This window comes from Chlorocebus sabaeus, chromosome 7 (genome assembly GCF_047675955.1).
Source record: "Chlorocebus sabaeus isolate Y175 chromosome 7, mChlSab1.0.hap1, whole genome shotgun sequence".
Taxonomy (NCBI): domain Eukaryota; kingdom Metazoa; phylum Chordata; class Mammalia; order Primates; family Cercopithecidae; genus Chlorocebus; species Chlorocebus sabaeus.
Window position 1 is genome coordinate 39,502,303 of NC_132910.1, and position 23,123 is coordinate 39,525,425.

The 23,123-nt window shown below is 40.7% G+C and overlaps 1 protein-coding gene across 2 annotated transcripts in view; it reads left to right on the forward strand.

Annotated features, from left to right (window-relative positions):
* The window catches only part of PKD2 (polycystin 2, transient receptor potential cation channel), a 71,394-nt gene that overhangs the window by 26,966 nt on the left and 21,305 nt on the right, over nt 1-23,123 (forward strand). The window contains exons 3-8 of one of the 2 annotated variants that reach the window (XM_007999207.3): nt 2,671-2,804; nt 4,682-4,932; nt 9,662-9,886; nt 13,224-13,452; nt 18,607-18,774; nt 22,551-22,732. In XM_007999207.3, coding sequence (XP_007997398.1) covers nt 2,671-2,804; nt 4,682-4,932; nt 9,662-9,886; nt 13,224-13,452; nt 18,607-18,774; nt 22,551-22,732 — 1,189 coding nt within the window. The remainder of the gene's footprint in view (nt 1-2,670; nt 2,805-4,681; nt 4,933-9,661; nt 9,887-13,223; nt 13,453-18,606; nt 18,775-22,550; nt 22,733-23,123) is intronic. The other variant, XM_037989839.2, reaches the window with a different exon arrangement.

Here is a 23,123-nt window from a genome sequence, read left to right on the forward strand (position 1 = left end):
TAGATCTTGAGAATTTCAAAAGCAAAAATCAGTACTGGATTATGAGTGGTCTAGGAAAATAAAGGGATACATTTTCAATTCAGTATCTAAGATCCTTATATTTACATACTTATATATAGTTATACCATATTTATAAATAAAAATATGTAAATAATTTATCAAAATTCCTTTTTAACAACAACCACAGTAAACCCACAGGTTAAAAACTCCACAACAGTCTATATTAATCAGTCAATCCAAAGTACATTCCAATTCCAAGTTAATTGAAAATAATCAACTTAATTATTTGGTTGGTTCTTAGCAGCCTTCACTGCTTGCTCTTGTGTCATGTCCCTTTCTCTCCTCGATTGACTGTAGACTGACAGGCCTTTGCAGAGGACAGTGTACTCATGTCCATCCTTTGCATCCTTTGTGGGAGTTGGCTAGGCAGCACTCTCTGGGGACCCTATGAACTCTTCTGAGTGCAGAGATCACATCTTGTTCATCTTCATGCCCAATACCTTGTTCCATAAATATGAGTGGATTAGAATTCTAAACTCTTAACTCTTGTCGCAAGACAGTTCTGAGAGGTAGTAAGTCATGTAACTCCTGAAGAGGACTGTTCTTGTCCTAATTACATTAGGTTATAGGATGACAGGTGAGGGAGCCAAACCAGGGGGACTGGACATTTTTCATACGTCTCTAGATACAGTATACAAGTTGTGTGTATTATGTGTATTTACTGCTTAATTGATTGCTTGAGATGAACTCCCAAACACACTCGTGTTTGGATCATTATTACCTACCCTTCTTAAATAATCTTAATTTCCTATGATGCTTGAAAGGGGAAGAGGGGCCAGGTGTGGTGGCTCACACCTGTAATCCCAGCACTTTGGGAGGCCAAGGCAGGTGTATCACCTGAGGTCTGGAGTTCAAGACCAGCCTGATCAACATGGTGAAACCCCGTCTCTACTAAAAATAAAAAATCAGTTGGGCATGGTAGCACATGCCTGTAATCCTAGCTACTGGGGAGGCTGAAGTGGGAGAATTGCTTGAACCTGGGAGGTGGAGGTTGCAGTGAGCCGAGATTGCTCCATTGCACTCCAGCCTAGGCAACAACAGTGAAACTCTGTCTCAAAAAAAAAAAAAAGAAAGAAAAATGCAGAGTGGGGAGAAGACAGCTGCATGAAGGAGAGATTTGCTAAATAGTACTTAATCCCAAAATAATTTCTATAGGTTTGAATATGATCCCTGAAATGTATTATAGTTTCAGGTAAGTATTAATCATGGGTATTCAGAACTGTAGTTTTTAAAAAGCATAGAACATGTTTCCTTCCCCTTGAAACGTTTTATCAGCTAATAATAGGAATTATATTATACCTGCAATCATTAAAGTCCAGAATGAGAAAGTACTTGGTAAAGTGCTGAAATTTATAATAAATGCATTATAACAATCCAGTTAAGGAGGAAGAGCCACCATATTGAACATTTGTTAAGTGTCAACCACTGTACTAGATAAATTTTAGTTACTGTTTTTATTTAGGCACCAAAAAAATCCATGGGATAGTTGGTTATCCCCATCTTACTGAAGAGGAAACTGAAGCTCAGAAAGTTTAAGCAATTTGCACAGGTCGTATAGCAAGTAAGGAGCATGGCCATGAGTCAGACCCTGATCTCCTTTGGTCTACTAAGCTTGTAAAGGATCTTCCCACCTCCCTCCAAGACCATTCAAAATAATCAGTAAATGTCCATGGCAGGGATGTAGTTCGAGTTATAGGGTTCCATTCAAGATTTGACTGGTAGGTGGGAAGCAGATATGTCTGTGTCAGTCAGCATCCTAGAAAAAGGAGATGATGAACTCAAGTGGTGATTAAGGGAAGTTTAATGAAGGGACTATTTACAGAGATGTGGTGGGGTTAAGAGAATCAAAAAGGGGAAGTGATGCACTCAAAAAAAGTTACCACCTCCAGGCTTTAGGGAACTGGGGGAGGGAGTGGCATAGTGGGAGCCCAGTGTGGTTGTGAGAAAAGGGATTCCCTCAGCACCCATGGCCAAGATTAGAGTCTCCACTGCCAAACTGCATCCAGATAGTGAGGGTATGGAGAACAGGGGTGGGGGAACAAACTCTGTCCTTGATATCCCCGTAGGGCAAAGGATTCCAGTTGGTACAGTTCATAAAGGTTAGCCTCAGGGCACAGAACAGGGCGGAGAAGAATGGAGAATGGATCTGGAGGAAACAAACAATGGCTTGCCCATGTTACTGCAGGGAGAGTAGGCAGGTGTGCACAGCAGGAGGGTGGGGAGCCCAGCATAGCTATGACCTTGTGCAGATCAGCCTCACTGGTATGGAGGATCTGAGCCAAGAGGTGGTGGATGATGAAATTGAGTAGGCATGTTGGAAGTCCCAAATGTCAAGTAAACGTTCCTGATCTTACACTGATACTCAATAGTAAGCCAATGTTGTTTCACATGAGCCAATATTAATATTACATATTTCTTTTATAAGCCAGAGATATAGGGAGATATCCTAGAAGAATGATAGGGGGAAGGAAGGCAGGGGTGAGAGAAGACCTTGTGTGGATATTTGTCCAAACTGTTTATCCACAGGAACAATCCCTTCGTGAAGGCTGCTGTTGTGTGAATGTGTGCCGATTCCCTTGGGGCGTTCATTTGGATCTTTCTGTGTTCCAGTGACCTACGGCATGATGAGCTCCAATGTGTACTACTACACCCGGATGATGTCACAGCTCTTCCTAGACACCCCCGTGTCCAAAACAGAGAAAACTAACTTTAAAACTCTGTCTTCCATGGAAGACTTCTGGAAGGTATTTGCAAATAACTTTGAAAGTACCTCTTTATCACAGAAAATTTTTCATTTGGCTTCGTCATTTCAGTGCATGAGTATCGACAGGACCTACTTTGCATTTAACACTGTGTGAGACGTAAGTTACGGTGAGTTGTTAGAAGTTACTGTTCCTGCTCTCAAAGAGGGGTAAAGTTAACACTGAGAACTTTGCCTGTGCCTTGCACTGTGCTGAGTGTTTCATACCTTACCTTATTTAATTTCTATGATAACTCTATAAGGTAAGTACTAAGAGTATGCCCTAGTTCGTTAATGAGGAAAATGAGATTCAGGATGCTTAAATCATATGGTCACATGGCTAGGGAACAAGAAAAATCGATTTTTTTCTAGCCTGACAGCTACTTCTTCATCCTAGTTTATAATTCATTCCATGAGTCAAGATTCAATAAATATTTATTGAGAATCTCCTAGAATGTATGGCCAATGAAGGACAGTGTGGTTCTTCTGTCTTGCTTCGCCTTTTGCATTTTGTCTCTTTGTTGATGATGGCATGTATCCCCAGCTCTTAGAACAGTGCTTGACACAAAGTAAGGACATTCTTTCAAAGGTCTGCTGTTGGTGGGGCTTGGTGGCTCACGCTTGTAATCCCAGCACTTTGGGAGGCCAAGGCAGAAGGATTGCTTGAGCCCAGGATTTCGAAACCAGCCTGGGCACAACATGGTAAGACTTTGTCTCTCCAAAAAAATTAAAGAATTAGCAGGGTGGGGTGGCACACACACGTAGTCCCAGCTACTCAGGAGGCTGAGGTAGGAGGATCACTTGAGTGATTGCTTGAGGTCGAGCCATGACCATGCTACTGCATTCCAGCCGGGGCAACAGAGTGAGACCCTGTCTCAAAAAATCCAAAAAAAAAAAAAAAAAAACCCAAAAACAAACAAAAGGTTTGCAATTGTGAAGTTCAACCCAGTCCAGCCCCTTCCCAAATTCCAACATAGTTAACAGTATAGCAGTGAGTGATACCACATGAAAAATATTAAACTTATCTGAGGGATATGGGGCTTGGAATCTAAGAAAATTGGAAGGGAAATTGAAAAGGAAATTATTGTTTCTCCTTAGGGAGATAGTTTCTAAAATTCTTACTAAACCTTGGGGTGAGAGCTATTGATTTTAAGGATAGAGACAACTGGGTCACAGGAACCTATTCATATACAAAAGTACTTGGCATCCAAAGCCACACTTGTATAATATGAATCTTTCACCATCTGAGAGGGCAAATCAGTCTATCTCTGTTGATCATCTGATAAGGATAGCACACTGAGAAATAGATCTGTTTTCCCTACAGGCATAGCTAGTTGTACAAACTAACAAGAGACTTCTGTATACACATTCCATGATGATAAATGTCAATCTCTAAAGGGGTAAGGAGGGATTGGAGAGTTCACCATACAGCAAAATAGTCCAGACAGGTAAAAGGTCTATCAGATGCCAGGCTGGTAATCAAAACTGTAGCCTTTTCTCTAAACAAGTTTAGAACCATGATTATGTGAGACATTATTTTAATAAGGGGAAGTGGAGTTAATTATGACCCCACCTTTAGTCCAAGAACAAAAATCAGAGCTGCCACATATTAAGTACCCACTCTGTGCCAGGTGCAGTGACTACATAAAAGATGGGTTTTCCAGATGCAGGAACCTTGGTTCAGAGGACCCTGCTCAAGGCCTCATAGCTAACAAGTGATGGGGCAAGATGCTATCCCAAATCTCTCTGATGACAAAACTCATTCTTATCACTCTACTATTTTCATAGAGTTGCCAAATGCTTGGTTATGCAAACGTTCAGGCAGGAGCAAGACAGCAGCTGAGCTTGGAACTTTTTCAGAGATGTTTCCTGTGCTTTTAGTTCACAGAAGGCTCCTTATTGGATGGGCTGTACTGGAAGATGCAGCCCAGTAACCAGACTGAAGCTGACAACCGAAGTTTCATCTTCTATGAGAACCTGTTGTTAGGGGTACCACGAATACGGCAACTCCGAGTCAGAAATGGATCCTGCTCTATCCCCCAGGACTTGAGAGATGAAATTAAAGAGTGCTATGATGTCTACTCTGTCAGTAGTGAAGATAGGGCTCCCTTCGGGCCCCGAAATGGAACCGCGTAAGTGTCTGGGACTCATTGCCACTTGGTGATATTCACTCATTTATTCTCTGACCTCCCACCATTCATTCATTCATTCCCTGACACCTTCACCGAGGCAAAAAGAAGTTCAGTGACTCTTCAGTGCTTATATTTAAACCTTGGCCAACTTGACCTTTGGCTTCTCAAGTTTTCACTACTTTTTAGCCTTCTTTCAGTTTCTACATGCATATTTTTCAAAAGACTAAATTGTTGACCATATGACCCACAAAAAATTAATTATCTGAGCCTTTGAAAATTTCATTTAAGATGCCCTGGGCCCTGTTTTTATAGGTCCAGTAACATCATCCACTAAGTTATTTAACAGCAAGTTTTCAGGTGCAGGAACTCTTTTTTTATAGGTCTTACAAACAGGTTTTTGTTCAGAATGGAGTTATTTAATGTGTAAGCTTGTGAGGCCATTTTTTGTTTGGTTGAAAGCCCATTTTACTCAAATGTTTGAGATTTTAAGTATGTATTTGTACACATGCATATTTACAGGGGCTTTTTGTACACTTTGGTACCCATACTTCAAACATCTTGTGTATTAAGGGAGGGCACTTACTATTTTAGAAGTATTGTAGTTATTATAAAGAAACAGGAAGACCTCCCAGGCCATTTCAGCGTGGGCCTTTGGGGTTGCTGTCCCTGGGTACGTCACTGGTCAGAGTCATCTTCTAAGCCTTGCTCAGCTAATTCTGTCAGTTCATCTAGGTTCTTTTCTTGGAAACTGAGTTGCCCAGAATCCACATTTGTTACTATACAATGGGCAATCACCTTTTCAATTAGTATATTCTTCTTGTACCATCCAGTGTATACTCTATTTAATACCAGAACCCATAAGAAACAAATTTAGTAAAAATCCAGGTTGGACACAGTTTCTCATGCCTGTAATCCCAGCACTTTGGAAGGCCAAGGTAGGCGGATCACTTGAGGTCAGGAGTTCAAGACCAGCCTAGCCAATATGGTGAAACCCTGATTCAACTAAAAATACAAAAATTAGCTGTATTGTAATTGTGTGGTGGCATGTGCCTATAGTCCCAGCTACTCGGGAGGCTGAGGCAGGAGAATTGCTTGAACCCAAGTGGTGGAGGTTGCAGTGAGCCGAGATCTCACCACTGCACTCCAGCCTGGGCAACAGAGCAAGAGTCCACCTCAGAAAAAAAAAAAAAAATTTAGTAAAACTCCAGAGCTTTAGAACAAAGGTACTAAATAATCTCAAAGAACATTATCATCCAAGTTATATTAGTGATTTCACTTTCTTTAAAAAAAAAAATTTATTAGAGATGGAGCCTCTTGATATTGCCCAGGCTGGCCTCAAACTCCTGGGCTCAAGCAATTCTCCAGCCTCAGCCTCCCAAGTAGCCGGGACTATAGAATATGCCACCATGCCCAGCTTTATTTTGCTTTCTAGTGTGCCTTTTTGTAGTAAGCATAAGCATGGCTTCCATCTGTGGTACCCTTTCCAATATTTTATTTATCTCACATCACTAAGAAGATAAATTTATACAGCCACGGCTCTGTGCCAGACATTATTTAAGAAGTTATTTCACGCTTTAGCTCATCTACTTTCACAAAACAACTCTAAAATAGCTATCATCTCCATTTTATAGATGAAAAACCTGAGGCTCACTTGCCCAAAGTGTCACAGCTAGCAAATGGAACTGAACCAAGATTTAAGCAACCTGACTCCAAAACCCATGTTTCGTCTACTAAACCTCTTCCATATTAATTCCTCCTCCGTATTGATTACATCATTAGGGTGGCTTTTCGATGCTCTCAGCTCCCCATCAGTACTCAATCTTCCTGAGGGCAGGGATTCTATTTTGTTAACTGCTGTGTTCTCAAAGCCTTGAACAATGCCTCATATGTAAAGATACTAATAAATATGTGTTGGATGCATGTATGAATGAGTGATTTCTACTCCAGGGTGGATTGCCAAAGGAGACCTTCCCTGTCATATCTAAACCATCCCTTTATTCTTCTACATTCTCAAATCACTCCAATTTCTTCTTCCCCTCAACTCCAAACTTCTTGGAAGAATAGTCTTCATTTGCCACTTCCATTTCCTTACCCTCGATTTACCTCTTAAAGCTTAGGTTCTTGCTTTTGACATCTCACCAGGAAGCTACTAGGGACTTCTAGTTAGCAAATCCACTGAACAAATCTCAGTCTTTATCCCCTTCATCCTGTCTGCAGAAGGTGGCAGTGTTGACTGCTCGTTCTTTTGACTTCCATGAAGAACTCTATGCTTTGGGTTCTTTTAACTCTGAAACCCCTTTCTCTTACTTCTCCTCTCTTATTCCCAGGTTCTGTGTTTGTATCTCCATCTTTTCTTTCTTTACCCTCTTTCCCATGACATTCAGATGGCTTCCACTGGCATCTTTATTTGGTGACTCGTCATTTCTTTAACAATGTGCCAGGCATGTTCCCATTGCTAGAAGTCACCCCTCTTCTAGTCCCCGTGATGCTGAAGAAACAAAGCAGCAGGAAACAGAAGCAAACATCCTTTCTTCACAGAACTTGCATTCTAGTGATATAAGATACATCTCTATTCCACTTGGATGTCCCACACCTCTTGTGATTCAATATGCCCCAAATTAAACTTATCGTTTTCTTATGGGATCTGCTCTTCCTTCTGTTAATGGCACTGCTATCTTCCTATTTCCCTGAAAGAGACTCCAGAGTCATTTTTGAGCCATGTTTCCTCCTTGCCCCAACTTCCAAATGAGTTGCCAAGTTCTGCTGGCAGTCACTGTGGTGACACTCTCTCACTCCTTCCTTCTCCTTCCCATCTTCACTGAGTGAGTTCAGGCCTCATTACCTCTTGGTTATTGCTAATGGAGCTATGTCAGGGATTCCTAAGACCACCCCCATGTTCAGTGATTCACTAGAAGGACTCAGCATAGAGGCATCCTCATAGCTAAGGTTTATTATGGTGAAAGGATACAAAAGAAAAGGCACATGGGGAAAACCCAGTGTAGGCTTCCAGGGGCCCTCTCCCAGTGAGGTCACACAGGATGTGCTGAATTTCTCCAGGAACAAGTTGTAACAATGTGTGAAATTCTATCAGAGAGGTTAATTAGAGACTCAGTGCCTGGGGTGTTCACTGGATACTGGTACTGGTTTATGACTGGCATGTGCCAAAATTCCCGACTCCCAGAAGAAAAGCAGGTTGAGTGTAAAGCCACATTGCTTGTACAAATAGCACAGGCACAGCAAGCCTCTCTTACCGGTCAGGGAAAGTTGTACACCAGTGCAGGGAGCTGTTTATCAGTCAGGTTCCCAGATGCCAGCCAAAGTCCAACCTTGCAAACAGGCCTTCCTAAGGAAAGACCATCTCAGGCCTGCTGTGTTAACTCTTTTCTGCACATGAGCCCTCTTCCTCCCCATTCCAGTCTTCCCTGCCGCCACCAGAGCAGCCCTGTTCTGTGCCTCTCAGAACTTTCCCTTCACAGACTCCTTCACGTTTGCCCTTCACAAGCTGGCCACAGACTACCTTTCGATCTACCATTCTTTACCTTATGGAGCCAAACTGAACTACTTACTTCTTCTCTTGACCAATGGCTCACAGTTAGAAATGCCCTTTCCATTTTGTATTAGTCTTCCTCACGCTGCTGATAAAGACATACCTGAGACTGGGCAATTTACCAAAGAAAGAGGTTTAATGGACCTACAGTTCCACATGGCTGGGGAGGCCTCACAATCATGGTGGAAGGCAAGGAGGAGCAAGTGATGTCTTACATGGATGGCAGCAGGCAAAGAGAGAGAGCTTGTGCAGGGAAAATCCCCCTTGTAAAACCATCAAATCTCGTGAGACTTATTTACTATCACGAGACCAGCATGGGAAAGACCTGCCCCCATGATTCAATTACCTCCTACCGGGTTTCTCCAACAAAACATGGGAATTGTGGGAGTTACAATTCAAGATAAGTTTGGTTGGGGACACAGCCAAACCATATCAGCATTCACCTGTGCAAGTCCAGGTCCTACTCACCTTTCATGGCTCAGGTCCAACACAGCTTCTTCCTAAAGCCTTTTCTAATCTATCCCTTCATTGCCAGATCCCCAGATAAGGATAGCTTTCCTCTGATCTGCCAGCCTAATTTCTTTACTCTTTTGCTTCTTACTATTATCCACCTTGTATTTTACTTGTTTAATTACAACTTTTGTTTCCCTACTTGTTTTAAATTTGGGAGGGAAAGGACCTTTATATCCCCATTAGTGCCAAAGAAGCATCTGTTTTCTAAGAGATCCTCTGAATATTTGTGGATGAAATTCCCAAATGCTGACAATGCCACTTGATGAACTTGTCCCTCTTTTGGCTGTAAATTTCTCTGGGGACCTCAAGTTATCTAGTCCCTGAGCACAGTTACCCTGAGAAGGCAGCCATATAAACTGAGCAGAGGCTCTAGAGCAGAGCAGAGGCTCTAGGGACAGACAGCCCTGGCATTGGTTCGTGAGTCTACCTTCAAAAGCTTTGGGACTACATTGACCTCACTAAGCCTCAGGACCCTCATTCCTAAAGTGAGGCTAATAACAGTATGAGAATTAACCAAGAAAACACTTATGAAGTGCCAGGTCAGGCACATTACCCAGCTTGATAGGCCTTAATGTATACTTTATTTTACAAGGAACCAGCTGTCCTTGTAATTGCCACAAGTGTTCCACTGATTTTAACTGTTTGTTTTTTGGTTTTGTTTTTAATCAGTTGGATCTACACAAGTGAAAAAGACTTGAATGGTAGTAGCCACTGGGGAATCATTGCAACTTATAGTGGAGCTGGCTATTATCTGGATTTGTCAAGAACAAGAGAGGAAACAGCTGCACAAGTTGCTAGCCTCAAGAAAAATGTCTGGCTGGACCGAGGAACCAGGGCAACTTTTATTGACTTCTCAGTGTACAACGCCAACATTAACCTGTTCTGTGTGGTCAGGTGTGTACTGAGGACACGCATCCCTCCTATTTTTGTGTAGTTGTACGTACATCCTATCCTGGGGTTGGCCAGAAAAACCTTTGCCTGCCGTTAACTAAATGAGGATGCCAAGGACCCAGACAGATAGCAAGGGAGGGGTAAAAACTGAAGGCTTATTGAAATAAAGGATATTTGAGGAAGGAAGTTGGGATCCTGGAATATTACAAGTTGGAAAGAACCTTAACTCTGGTCCAAGTTCATCTCAATGCTGGAACCTTTCCGGATAAGTATTGTGTTTTTCTAACATCTGTCCTTACCCATTATGAGGATGATCAGTGCCACATGTTCCATCACCCAGTCCCCTGCCCATCAGATCTTGATTCATTCCCTGGAGTTTCTCACTCTCAGATGAGCCTCTGCTATTAGCACACACGCACAGTAATTGGAGTGCTTGTAGGATGCTCAGTAGGATACCCAGGTACCTGCTCATGCTAAGGGCTGTCAGAGTCACATAAAGTTCCTTCCTCAGATCCTGGGATGTTGCCATGATGACCCCTCTGGGAGACAGTAACGAAACTGACAAAGATTCCACTGGCTTGTCTGGGACTCAACTCCATTCATTTATTCAGCAAACATCTATTGGACACTTAATATGGGCTAGACATTGTTCTTGGCTCTTGGGACATGTCAGCAAACACAGCAAAGATCCCTGCCTTTGCAGAGCTTGCATCCAACCAGGAGGAGATAGAGAATAAACATTAAACAATAAACAATACGAATAATATAATAGTTATTATATAATATATAAAATATTAGAAGGTGATAGGTACTATTAAAAAGAAGGAAAAAGCAGAGCAAGAGGGAGTCAGAGTTCACCCACTTTAATCTTCCTGGTGAGCATGTCAGCAATACCCAAACATCACTAACATGGATTATTGCATGTATATTTACACACAAGATAAGAAGGGTTTATTCTCATAATAGTCTTTGTCATCGTTCTAGAGGTTAAGCTCAATTCTGCTTTACGTGGCTTGTTGGATTGTCCCAGTCCTTGTATTTAACAACGTTTGCAGAAAATAGTACCACATTAAATCAATTACAGGTTATCCCTTATCTAAAATGCTTCAGACCGGAATGTTTGAGATTTAAGATTTTTTTCAGATTTTGGAATGTCTGCATACATATAAAATGAGATATCTTGGGGATGGGACCCAAGTCTAAACACAAAATTCATTTATGTTTCATAAATGAAACTTCATGCACATAGCCTGAAGGAAATTTTATTTTTCCCTTAGGGATGTTGAATAAACTGCTGTGTGCCTGCATGTTGACAATGACCTGTCACATGAAGTCAGGTGTGGAATTTTCCACTTATGCTGTCATGTCGGTGCTCAAAAAGTTTGGGATTTTGAAGCATTTTATATTTCAGATTTTCAGATTAGAAACATTCAACCTGTCCTTGCTCACAGTGGCAAAAAAAAAAAAAGAGAGAAGGAGGGAGGGAGGAATGAAGCTAGGAAGGAGGGAGGGAGGTGGGGAGGGAGGGAGGGAGGGAGGGAGGAAGGAAGGAAGGAAGGAAGGAAGGAAGGAAGGAAGGAAGGAAGGAAGGAAGGAAGGAAGGAAGGAAGGAAATACTCAACCAGTAGTCCAGTAGTAGTTATCACTAGAAATGAATGAAAATCTATTGCAGTTATTATTGAGTTTTTCCTAAGTATTCCAGTGAAGATCAAAAGAACAGAATAAAAAGGAAGAGAATAAAAACAGAGAGGCAACTCTGATATTTTAGTAAATTCTATTTATAGAGGTATTGAGTATTTCTTTTGCTTCCTTGTTTACTTTAAGGATAAACATTGTTAAGACAACTGCTTCATTTCTCTATACTGTTTTTCTAAGCTTCTGGAAGTGGTTGACTACTGCAGGGCCAGAATGGACCAGAGAAATGACTTGACTCTTGAAGGCCACTTCCTTCCCTTTTGAGTTCCCAATGAGGCTGTCACATACAAGACTCTTGGCTTCAGTGTTGCTCTCCTGAGTTTTTGGTTCTCACCCCTACTCTCCAACACATCAAATAGGAAAGAAAGAATAGGAAAACTGACAATGAAAAGGAAGAAAAATGTTCACACTTCTCTGACCAGTTCTAATTTACCATAGTCCCTGTTTTTACTTGACTATTGCTCATGCATGTGTCCTGGATGCTCAGGTTCCAGGTGCGGCTATCTGTCCTGTAATGGCAGAGATAATGATGGCTGGTAGCTGACTAAAGGGCTTTTAAATATCTTAAAATGAAGCAGCTAGAGATTCTGTTTCTAGTTAGATAAGGAGTCTGTGTCATTAACTGAATCACCCAACTTTCTCAGTGTGACACCTACGAAATGGTGTTTGACCAAAAAAACCCTCAGTCCAGTTATGGTAAAGTGGTAAAGATCAGAGCCATTAGTATGGATGTAAAACAGTGTATGTTTTAGACAATCAGACATCTATTGAGTACACACCTATTCATTATAAGGCTCTGGGAAGAAGAGAGATTCCCTGGAGGACAATCTATTTGATGCTATTTAGGTTTTACCTAATGAACGAATGAGAGACTCAGTTCCTATCTTTACGTATGTACAAAATATATCCTACTTCTCAATGAGATCACACAAGTTTTGAGTGGATGGCTTGTATTTCTTTATATTCTTCATGTTGCCTCGGAGAAGGACTTGAATTTAATAGAAGTCCTAGGGCCAGGCACAGTGGCTCACTCCTGTAATTCCAGCACTTGGAAAGGCCCAGGCAGGAGTATCATTTGAGCCCAGAAGTTTGTGACCAACCTGGGCAAAAGGGCAAGACTCAGTCTCTGCCAAAAAAAAAAAAAATTAGTCGGGCGTCGTACTGCACACTTATAGTCCCAGCTACTCAGGGGTCTAAGGCAGGAGAATCCCTTGAGCCCTGGAATTTGAGGCAGCAGTGAGCTATGACTGCAACACTGCACTCTAACCTGGGCAACAAAGCGAGTCCCTAGCTCTTAAAAAATAATAACAGAAGTCCTAGAAAAGTTTGTGTGTTGATTTACTTTTACGTTAAAAGTATATGGCGTTTTGAGTAGCATAAATATAGAAAAGTAGAGGGAAGACTGAGCAGGAAGTACTCCTTTGGGACTGAAAGACCTCAGGAAGTCTTACTCCTTTGATGGCACAAAATTCTACAAGTATGGAATTATTAGCTATGATCAAAATGTTTTGCCACTAGTTTGAGGGGACTCATCGTAGCGGTTTAATTACCTTGTAGTGCACGAACAGAATAGATGGCCATCCGTTCCTGGCTATATTCATGTGTTGTTGTTGTTATTGTTTTAATTGTTCTTATTTCCATGCAGGTTATTGGTTGAATTCCCAGCAACAGGCGGTGTGATTCCATCTTGGCAATTTCAGCCTTTAAAGCTGATCCGATATGTCACAACTTTTGATTTCTTCCTGGCAGCCTGTGAGATTATCTTTTGTTTCTTTATCCTTTACTACGTGGTGGAAGAGATATTGGAAATTCGCATTCACAAACTACACTATTTCAGGAGTTTCTGGAATTGTCTGGATGTTGTGATCGTTGTGGTAGGTTTGAGAACAATACCAAATTTCCTATTCTGTCCTACAAGCATGTTAACTAGAGTCTTAGATCTCCTCAGCCTTGTGGATCTTGATATTCCTAAAAAAGAATCGAAAAGTCCCCTTCAAGTATATCAACTTCTATTACTAATTATTTTCTCATTTTGCATGAGTAACTTTTCTGAGTATGAAGTGGAGAGATACTTACAGTATGCTCTCAACCATGCTAATGAGAATATCTCAGTAATTCATATTTGGCTTTAGTATGCCACATGAGATGTGGAGGAGAAAACAGGCTTTTTTCTTTGTTTTTTTTTTTCACTGATGATATTTTTCTTCAACTGCTAGTAAAAATCAATTTGTATTTTCCTGCACATGTGTAAAGTTACAGCAAGAAAAACCTTGTCAGCCAGGTGTGGTGGCTCATGCCTGTAATCCCAGCACTTTGGGAGGCCAAGGCAGGAGGATCGTTTAAGCCCCAGCGTTCAAGACCAGCCCGGGTAACATAGTGAGACTCTGTCTTTACAAAAAAAGAAAAATTTTTTTAATTAGTCAGGCATGGTGGCACACACCTGTAGTCTCAGCTATTCCAGAGGCCGAAGTGGGAGGATCATTTGAGCCCAGGAGGTTGAGGCTGCAGTGAGCTATAAATGCACCACTGTACTGCAGCCTGGGTGACAGAGTGAGACCTTGCCTTGAAAAGAAAAGAAAAAAAAGAAAAATCATCCTGAAAATATTTTGGGCGGCAGAGAAAACTTTCTGCAGTTTAAAATTTTCTGCAAATAGTCTACAGGGTATAAAATGTAAGTTACATTCATCAAAGTTTTCTGTATGAGGTACAAGAAATCAAAGGCAGGCCATGCATGGTGGCTCCTACCTATAACCCAGCACTTTAGGGAACTGAGGTGGGAGGATCACTTGAGGTCAGGAGTTTGATACCAGCCTGGGCAACATAGTGAGACCCCCATCTCTAAAAAATAAAAATAAAAAATAAATCAAAGGCAGAGTCATAATCAAGACCATGACACCATGTAAATTCTGTGTCTGCCCTTGACTCTATTATAACTTCTAATATTTTTTCAAGATGTTTTCTTGTCATTCTTATCACTTAGTTAAGCATCAGTCACTTCCTTCCTATGGCCTCACTGTATAAAAGACATTTTACAAGCTTTTCTCCCTTCAGCAATAACAGGTAACCTTTCGCTAAGTCCAGTTTTACATTTAAGTATATAACAACATGCTTAATTGTTAGATGCTCACAAGCTTTGCTTGGCATAGGTGTACCATGTATTATTCTATGTCTTTCCTTCCCACTGCCTATGATAGCCATTACCTTCTGAAATCTCCGTAAATAATGCACTACCCTATTAGCATTCTCTCTTCTGTTAGCCCTCCTCATGAGAATTATTCTTTCCCTCATCCCACGCCTAAAAATTCATTTGGCCTTGTGAAGCATTTACATCAAGTCATTATTAAACTCTTCCCTGCTAGAATTATTACTAGTTGATAAAATATAGAAAATATGTTATTCATATGTGAGTGAAAGAACACTTAAGGTATAAAAAAGAACTACCTGGCCATATATTGCATGGCAATAACAATATTAGTAGCGATAATAATTGTAATAGTAACAATAATAATAGCTAACACTTTAGAAGCTACTGTGTTAGGCATCTCCGGGTGCTTTTCATGGTACAGAAACTCATTTGTTCCTCATAGTAACAGTTCCTCTCAAGCCATGGATATGTACACTTTAGAAAGAGTTTTTACTTAAAGTAAAAATTCCTATAGAATAGATGGTGTTGACCTCATCAGGTCATGATGCAGTTAGAAGTGCATCCCATCTTTTATGATGGCCATATAACATCACACAAATCAAGATAAACCCTTGATCCCCAAATTCTCAATGTATTAATAATGAACAGAGTTACACAAGAATGTTAGCATTTAAGGAAACAGGAGAGACAATAATACTGGAAATAATTTTTCAGAATATTTGTGTTCAGAGTGATGGCAGAGTGCAGGCCATATACATTGACAATTATTCCAGAACACAATTATTGTTTGGAACTATAAGCATGCAAACCCTGCCTCTTGGCTTACATGGATTTATTTATATTTAGGCCATTGAAATAGTGGTAAAAAAGTAAGTATGATATGCTAATTAAGAACAAACTTCCTTTTATTTTTTAACCAAAGAACTCAATATCAACAAAAGACTAGTCAGTGGTGTTCACCCTTTTTGATCATACACACCTATCAGTGAAAGCTTTGACTACACACCCTATTGTATTATCTTTATTTGTAAATTGTATGCATACATTGGTGTAACAGGTACATCCGTAAAACATACACATACATAGAATTTTAAAGATTGGGATAAAAATTAATACAAATAGAATTCCAACACTTTCTTACCACCTGCCTAGAAGTTGTAACATTTTCTTCCCATACCCCAGTGAATTGCCTTGTGCCGCTTTGGCTACCAATAGGAGAAAAGGCGATGATATCATGGAAATTGTCTCTTTGACTCAGCAGCCACAGCATTTTGCAAGTATTTCTTTGAAAACTTACTTCACTGTGCTTTTCAATTTTTTTTTTTTTTAAACAACACTTAATACTGCCAGACAACAATTCAGACAGTGTGCTTTTTGTTTATAAAGAACAAGGAAGAGCTACTGGAATCCCACTTGTCCTTTGAAACATTTGCTAATCAAGTGTAGAAGTGAGGGCATGCTTTCTGGTCACCCACAGAACACACCCTGTGCTCTACTGGACCTTCAAACCAATGAAAAGAGCCAACACTTTTTGTTTTATCTAGCCAAAATTTGCTTATGTTTACCAAAACCTGAAAAGAAATTATATTTTAAATATAAATATAATGACATCTTGAAATCACTTTGAAATTTTCTTTGTTTTCCTTTTTTGTTTCTCCAACATGTTCTGAAGTACACAGGCTGCATCAGTCAGCCATTTGTCCTGAGCAATAGTCTTTCAAAACTAGCAGAATTGCTTGAAAAAAGAAGACTATTAAGGAATTTAAACTCAAATAATTTGTTGACTGCTTGCTAGGTTTTACAGGGTAAAATGACTAATTCTTTTTTTTTTTTTTTTGAGGCAGAGTCTCGCACCGTCCCCAGGCTGGAGTGCAGTGGCGTGATCTCGGCTCACTGCAAGCTCCGCCTCCCAGGTTCAGGCCATTCTCCTGCCTCAGCCTCCCTAGTAGCTGGGACTACAGGCACCCGCCACCACACCCAGCTAATTTTTTGTATTTTTAGTAGAGATGGGGTTTTACCGTGTTAGCCAGGATGGTCTCGATCTCATGACCTCGTGATCCACCTGCCTCGGCCTCCCAAAGTCCTGGGATTACAGACACGAGCCACTGCACCTGGCCTGACTAATTCATTTATTCAACGAGTATTTTCTGAGCACCTACTATGTACTTGGCACTATTCTAGGCACTGGGGATATAGGAATGAATAAAATAGCCCAAATCTCTGCCCTCCTAATTTTCTGATATGGAGAGAAAGTTCTTTTATAGACAGGGATGAGAATCCCACAGAAAACTCAGGAGTGATGTAACATTGCAGATGCTCACAAAATCTCTTTCCTCATCTCTTCTTTCATCCCCTATTTGGAAGGAAACGTTTCAAAGAAATTTAGCATATTATGACGTTGTCGTATAAATGACCATCTTCTTCATAATTTTATAAACATTTGTCCTGTGCAGAGTAAAAACAACTGGACTACATAACAAATTATACCTGGTGAGAGTTGGGTAAAGAATTACCACTGGATCCAGTCCATCAACCCAAATGTTTTTCTACATGGATTAGCTGAGATGAGGTCCTCATCTCAGGACAAGTCCTTGGTTCACATATTCCCACTGCAGGACTTCTTGAGCCCACTGTGTTCATCATTCCCACCACCAACACAAAAATACAAAATTGGCTCTGGAAATCCTTCACAGATAAGAAAACGAAGATGGTGAGGTTGGCGTTTTAGCTGTGATCAGCAACCAGGCTGGTCTTTGCTATGAGAATCACATGGGGGACCATGATCTGGATGGCCATCTCAGGAAGGGAGGGCTAATGAAGTAGTCTCTGGCCATCATTCCTAAGAAGACAGAATGGACAGCAAAGATTGCAGCACCTGCCACAGCCCACCTGCTGCAGATTCAGATCCCCCAGTGGGGCCAGGTGGTTATGACTAACCCCTAGCACTGTCTACATTTAGTGGTGATGGATGCCAGGGAGGGGGCAGTGTCCCCTTGGATCTGGTTGTAAAGCCTAGAACCAAAGCATATGTAGAAAGTTGTAGGGTCATGAGTTAAGGGACAGAAATGAGCAAGAGAGAAGCCCTTGGCTCGGTTATTCCCACTGCAGGCCTTCTTAAGCCCTCTGTGTTCATCATTCCCATTGTCTTTCAAGCCCAAGTTCATTCTTTGTTCTCATGGGCACTCCTTTTTAGGATATCTTATGCTCCTCTTCACTTTATATTGTGTGATACCAACTCTTCAGTAGTTTTTTGTATTATTTAACTTCATGTGTTTATCTGCTCTTGAACCAGTATATAAGTGTCTTAAGGGCAGGATTTATGCGGTTTACTTCTGTTTATTCCTCTTAGCCCCTCGCACAGTGCTGTATACATAGACATGTTATACATACTATATTTTTGTTGAGCAAAGCGAAGAATGGCTGGCAGTTGGAGAATGAAGAGAAACTGGAAAATTTTAAATTTAAAAATCACAAAAACAAAGCAGGTTTAAGGCAAGAAAGCAAGAGGGTGGAAAGTGATTAAAATGAAGGTGGCAGAAAAAACAGAAAGCATTCCTCTTGGAGTTTGAGTCTGTTGTAGTGTGATCTCTTCTGTGTATGCATGTACGTGTGTGTAATGCATATGTGCACAATGCATGCATGCATGCCTTCATTGGGTTTCTATTCCGAACTAAGGAAATGCAAGCAATATATTGTTTTACTTATTTTATGGCAGGGCTTAACACTTTCCATTTGAGTGAATGACTTTTAAGAATGACATTGGGTAAGTATAATGGTGAACCCTACAATTAATACATTGGTGAAGAAAAGTATACTAGTCATATTAAGGTACGTTTTATATTTCTAAAACACTGTAATAAAATTTAAATCTTTTGCTTTCCAGCTATCAGTGGTAGCTATAGGAATTAGCATATACAGAACATCAAATGTGGAGGTGCTCTTACAGTTTCTGGAAGATCAAAATACTTTCCCCAACTTTGAGCATCTGGCATATTGGCAAATACAGTTCAACAATATAGCTGCTGTCACAGTATTTTTTGTCTGGATTAAGGTAATTTTTAAATTTCATGTTCTACATTTTAAGTAATATTTTCTTTCAAAAATAATTGAGTTCCACAAAATCATAGAATACTTGAATTCGAAATTCAAGTGACTGGCCAGAGCTGCTCCATATTTACTTGGTTTTGAGACAGGGTCTCACTCTGCCACCCAGGCTGGAGTGCAGTGGTATGATGACAGCTCATTGCATCCTCAACTTCCCAGGTTCGAGCGATCCTCCTACCTCATCCTCCGAAGTCACTGGGACTACAGGCATGTGCCACTATATCCAGCTAATTTTTAAATTTTTCTGTAGAGACAAGGTCTCACTATGTTGCCCAGGCTGGTCTTGAATTCCTGGGTTCAAGTAATCCTCCCATTTCTGCCTCCCAAAGTGCTGGGATTATAGGCATGAGCCACCATACCAGGCCTTATATTTTACATATGAAGTAAACTATTGAGACTCATGTGATCATTCCTCTCACTGTCAATGATATACTTCTCCTGCTATCTGAATTAGTGCAAGATCAGTCCCTATAGGTTTTGTTTAACAAATGCAGTAAGAGGCCTTTCAGTGTGTTAGCTGGGCCTGGGGCCTGGGGCTGCTCTGACACAGAGGCAGGTCTGAGTTTTACCTGATATGAGATGAACAGGTGAAGGAAAAGGAACTCAGAGATAGGGAAGGTTCAGGTGGAAGGAAGGGGAGAGTTGCTGCACTTGTAAGTGCTTGCTGGAAGGAATCGCCTCTTTTCCAGGTAGAGGCTGTAAGGGAAGCTTTACCTAGAATTAAGGTTGGAACAGACACCGCTTCCAAATAGTTCCTTCCTCACTCATTTCCTTATAGTCTCAAGACATAATGTGCATTTCCATGTGTGTGAAAGGTTATGACATTTCATATACAATGAGCCTCAATTCTGGAGATGGAGGAAATTTCAATAATTCTCAGGCAGCAGCTGCCGTCCCGTCACCAGCGCAGGCTCTGATTGTGCCGTCCAGACGTAACTACTAGCCACATGTGCCTATTTAAATTCACATTTAAATTAATTAAGCTTAAATACCATTAAAAATGCAGTTCCTTGGTCCTACTGGCCACACGTTAAGTGTTCAGTGGCTATATGTGGCTACTCTCTAGGACAATGGAAATGTAGAACATCTCCATCATCACAGAACGTTCTCTTGAACAGCACTGTTCTAGAAGGTACTTACCCATTATGTACTTTCCTGAGTTGGTATTCATACCTAGAAGACCTGAGGTTTATCAAAAGGCATAGATCCAGAGCAGGCACGGTGGCTCATGCCTGTAATGCTAGCATTTTGGGAGGCCAAGGTAGGCGAGTCCTCTGAGCCCAGGAGTTCAAGACCAGCCTGGGCAACATGGCAAAACCTCATCTCTATTAAAAATACAAAAATTAGCTGGGGGTGGTAGCACTTGCCTGTAGTCCTAGCTACTTGGGAGGCTGAGGCGGGAGGATTCCTTGAATCCAGAAGGCAGAGGTTGCAGTGAGCCAAGATTGCGCCACTGCATTCCAGCCTGGGCAACAGAGTGAGACCCTGTCTCAAAAAAAAAAAAAAACAAAAAACTGCATAGACTTTATCCTGTATTTCTTATGCTATTTATTTATTGACATGCTTGTTCAAGAGAAACCATCACTAAAGCACAAAACCTTGATTGCAACATAGTAATAATAATAGTAATAATAATCAAATAGCAAAAATAATGATAGTAATAAGAATGTTCTGTGGTGATGGAAATGTTCTATATTTCCATTGTCTTAGGCAGTAGCCACTAGCCACGTATAGGCATGGAACACTTAACATATGGCTAGTGGGACCAAGGGACTGAATTTTTAATTGTATTTAATCTTAATTAATTTGAATTTGAATTTAAATAGCTGCACATGTTTGGATAGCACAGTCAGAGCCTGTGCTAGTGACAGGATGGCAGGTGCTGCCTGAGAATTACTGAAGTTTCCTTGATTATTATTAGTTTAATAATAATAATCAAGATAGTAATAATAATCAAGATCTCAGCTGGGCACAGTGGCTCATGCAATTTGCGAGGCTGAGGCGGGCGGATCACCTGAGGTCGGGTTTGAGACCAGCCTGGCCAACATGTGAAACCCTGTCCCTACTAAAAATACAAAAAAAAAAAAAAAATTAGCTGGGTGTGGTGGCATGTGCCTGTGATCCCAGCTACTTGGGAGTCTGAGGCAGGAGAATCACTTGAACCCAGGAAGCGGAGGTGGCAGTGAGCTGAATTGTGCCACTGCACTCCAGCCTGGGCAACAGAGCAACACTTAGTCTCAAAAAAAAAAAAAAAAAAAGATCTCAAATGAATTGGGATTGTATTAAGTAATGTGATTACAGCAATCCTCAAAAAATATTTCACTGGCCAGAAACAATGTATAACAGACCTTTAAGTAAACTTCTAGAGATTTACCTGCAACATGTGTCTCAGGCTGTTGTGTTTTATTTAGTGCTTCTCTTGGAAATGTCTTGCCCCTCCGTACTTTATCATTAAGGTCTTTAAGGCAGGGATCATGACTCCACTTCTAATATCTCATCATGTGCTCTTCCACTGAGGCTTCTACCTAAAGCTACACAATCTGGGCAGCCATCCTCAGTGCCTTATCTACCAACATGCTCAATATGGCTTTGCAGGGTTCACTGTCTACCAGTAGGGTTCACTATCTACCAACATGCTCAATATGGCTTTGCAGGGTTCACTGTCTACCAGTAGGGTTCACTATCTACCAACATGCTCAATATGGCTTTGCAGGGTTCACTGTCTACCAGTAGGGTTCACTATCTACCAACATGCTCAATATGGCTTTGCAGTCAGGCAGAGCAGGCTTTGCAGTTCAGGCAGAGCAGCTGGCTGCAGGCTCCGGCTGACTCCTGGGGATAGAATGCCAGTATTTCAGACATTGCAGAGATTTGAGGCAATGTACATAAAGCCCTCCACACATAACTGATGCACAACAAATGACAATATTATGCAACAAGAATTTCCTGGGGGGTTTTATAATTAATTTTTATTTGTGTGGAGTTTTTTTCACTCTCTTTTACTTTAATCCTTTCTGGGGGGAAAGCATCACTAGTCACAGTTCATGGCAGCCTCGACCTCCCAGGTTCAAGCAACCCTCCCACCTCAGCCTCCTAAGTAGCTGAAACCACAGGTGTGTGTCACCACACCTAACTAATTTATTTTTATTGTTTAGTGAAACAGAATCTTGCCATATTGCGCAGGCTGATCTTAAAGTCCTGGGCTCAAGCGATCCTCCTGCCTCAGTCTCCCAAAGTGCCAGGATTATAGATGTGAGCCACTGCACTCAGCCTTTTTTTTTTTTTTTTTTTGTAGTGATACACATAGCATAAAACCTACCATTTTAACCATGTTTAAGTGTACAATTCAGTGGCATTAAGTACATTCACAGTGTTGTGCAACCATCACCATTATGCGTTTTCAGAACTTTTTCATTATTCTAAACTGAAACTTTGTATCTATTAAACACTGACTCCCAATTCCCCCCGTCCCTGGTAACCTCCATTCTACTTTCTGTCACTATGAGTTTGACTATTCTAAGTACCTCATGTAAGTGGAATCATACCGTATTTGTCCTTTTGTGTCAGGCTTATTTCACTTTGCATAATGTTTTCAAGGTTCATCCATGTTGTACCGTGTCAGAATTTCATTTCTTTTCAGAATGAAATAATGTTTTATTATGTACAGTCACACCACTTTGTTTATCCATTCATCTATTGATCAGTCCTCTCTCTCTTTTACAGCTCTTCAAATTCATCAATTTTAACAGGACCATGAGCCAGCTCTCGACAACCATGTCTCGATGTGCCAAAGACCTGTTTGGCTTTGCTATTATGTTCTTCATTATTTTCCTAGCATATGCTCAGTTGGCATACCTTGTCTTTGGCACTCAGGTCGATGACTTCAGTACTTTCCAAGAGTGTATGTAAGTATATATGAAATTAAGAAGAAAAATTTAATCAGAGTTGTCACTGCTTCTCAAGAATAAATCTTCATATGAGGTTGCTGTATGACCACCAAGTATTTAAAACTAGTTATTTTAAATAAGAATTAATTACCTTTTCCCAAAACATTGATCTACCAATGCAAAGAAGACGATGCTTAAGATAGCAGCCCAAAGTAATAAGATACAGTTAACAGCCGTAGGAAACCAACACTGTTCTAAAGACTGAGGGTTTCTTTGCACCAAATGCAAATGGTAGCTTCTAGAAGGCTGTTTGCCTATATTCTTACTCCTGCTGAATATTGTTGCCATATATTTAGAACTTCAAGTTATTTTCTAAGGAAAAAAGCAAGATATTTCTAATATTCTAGGA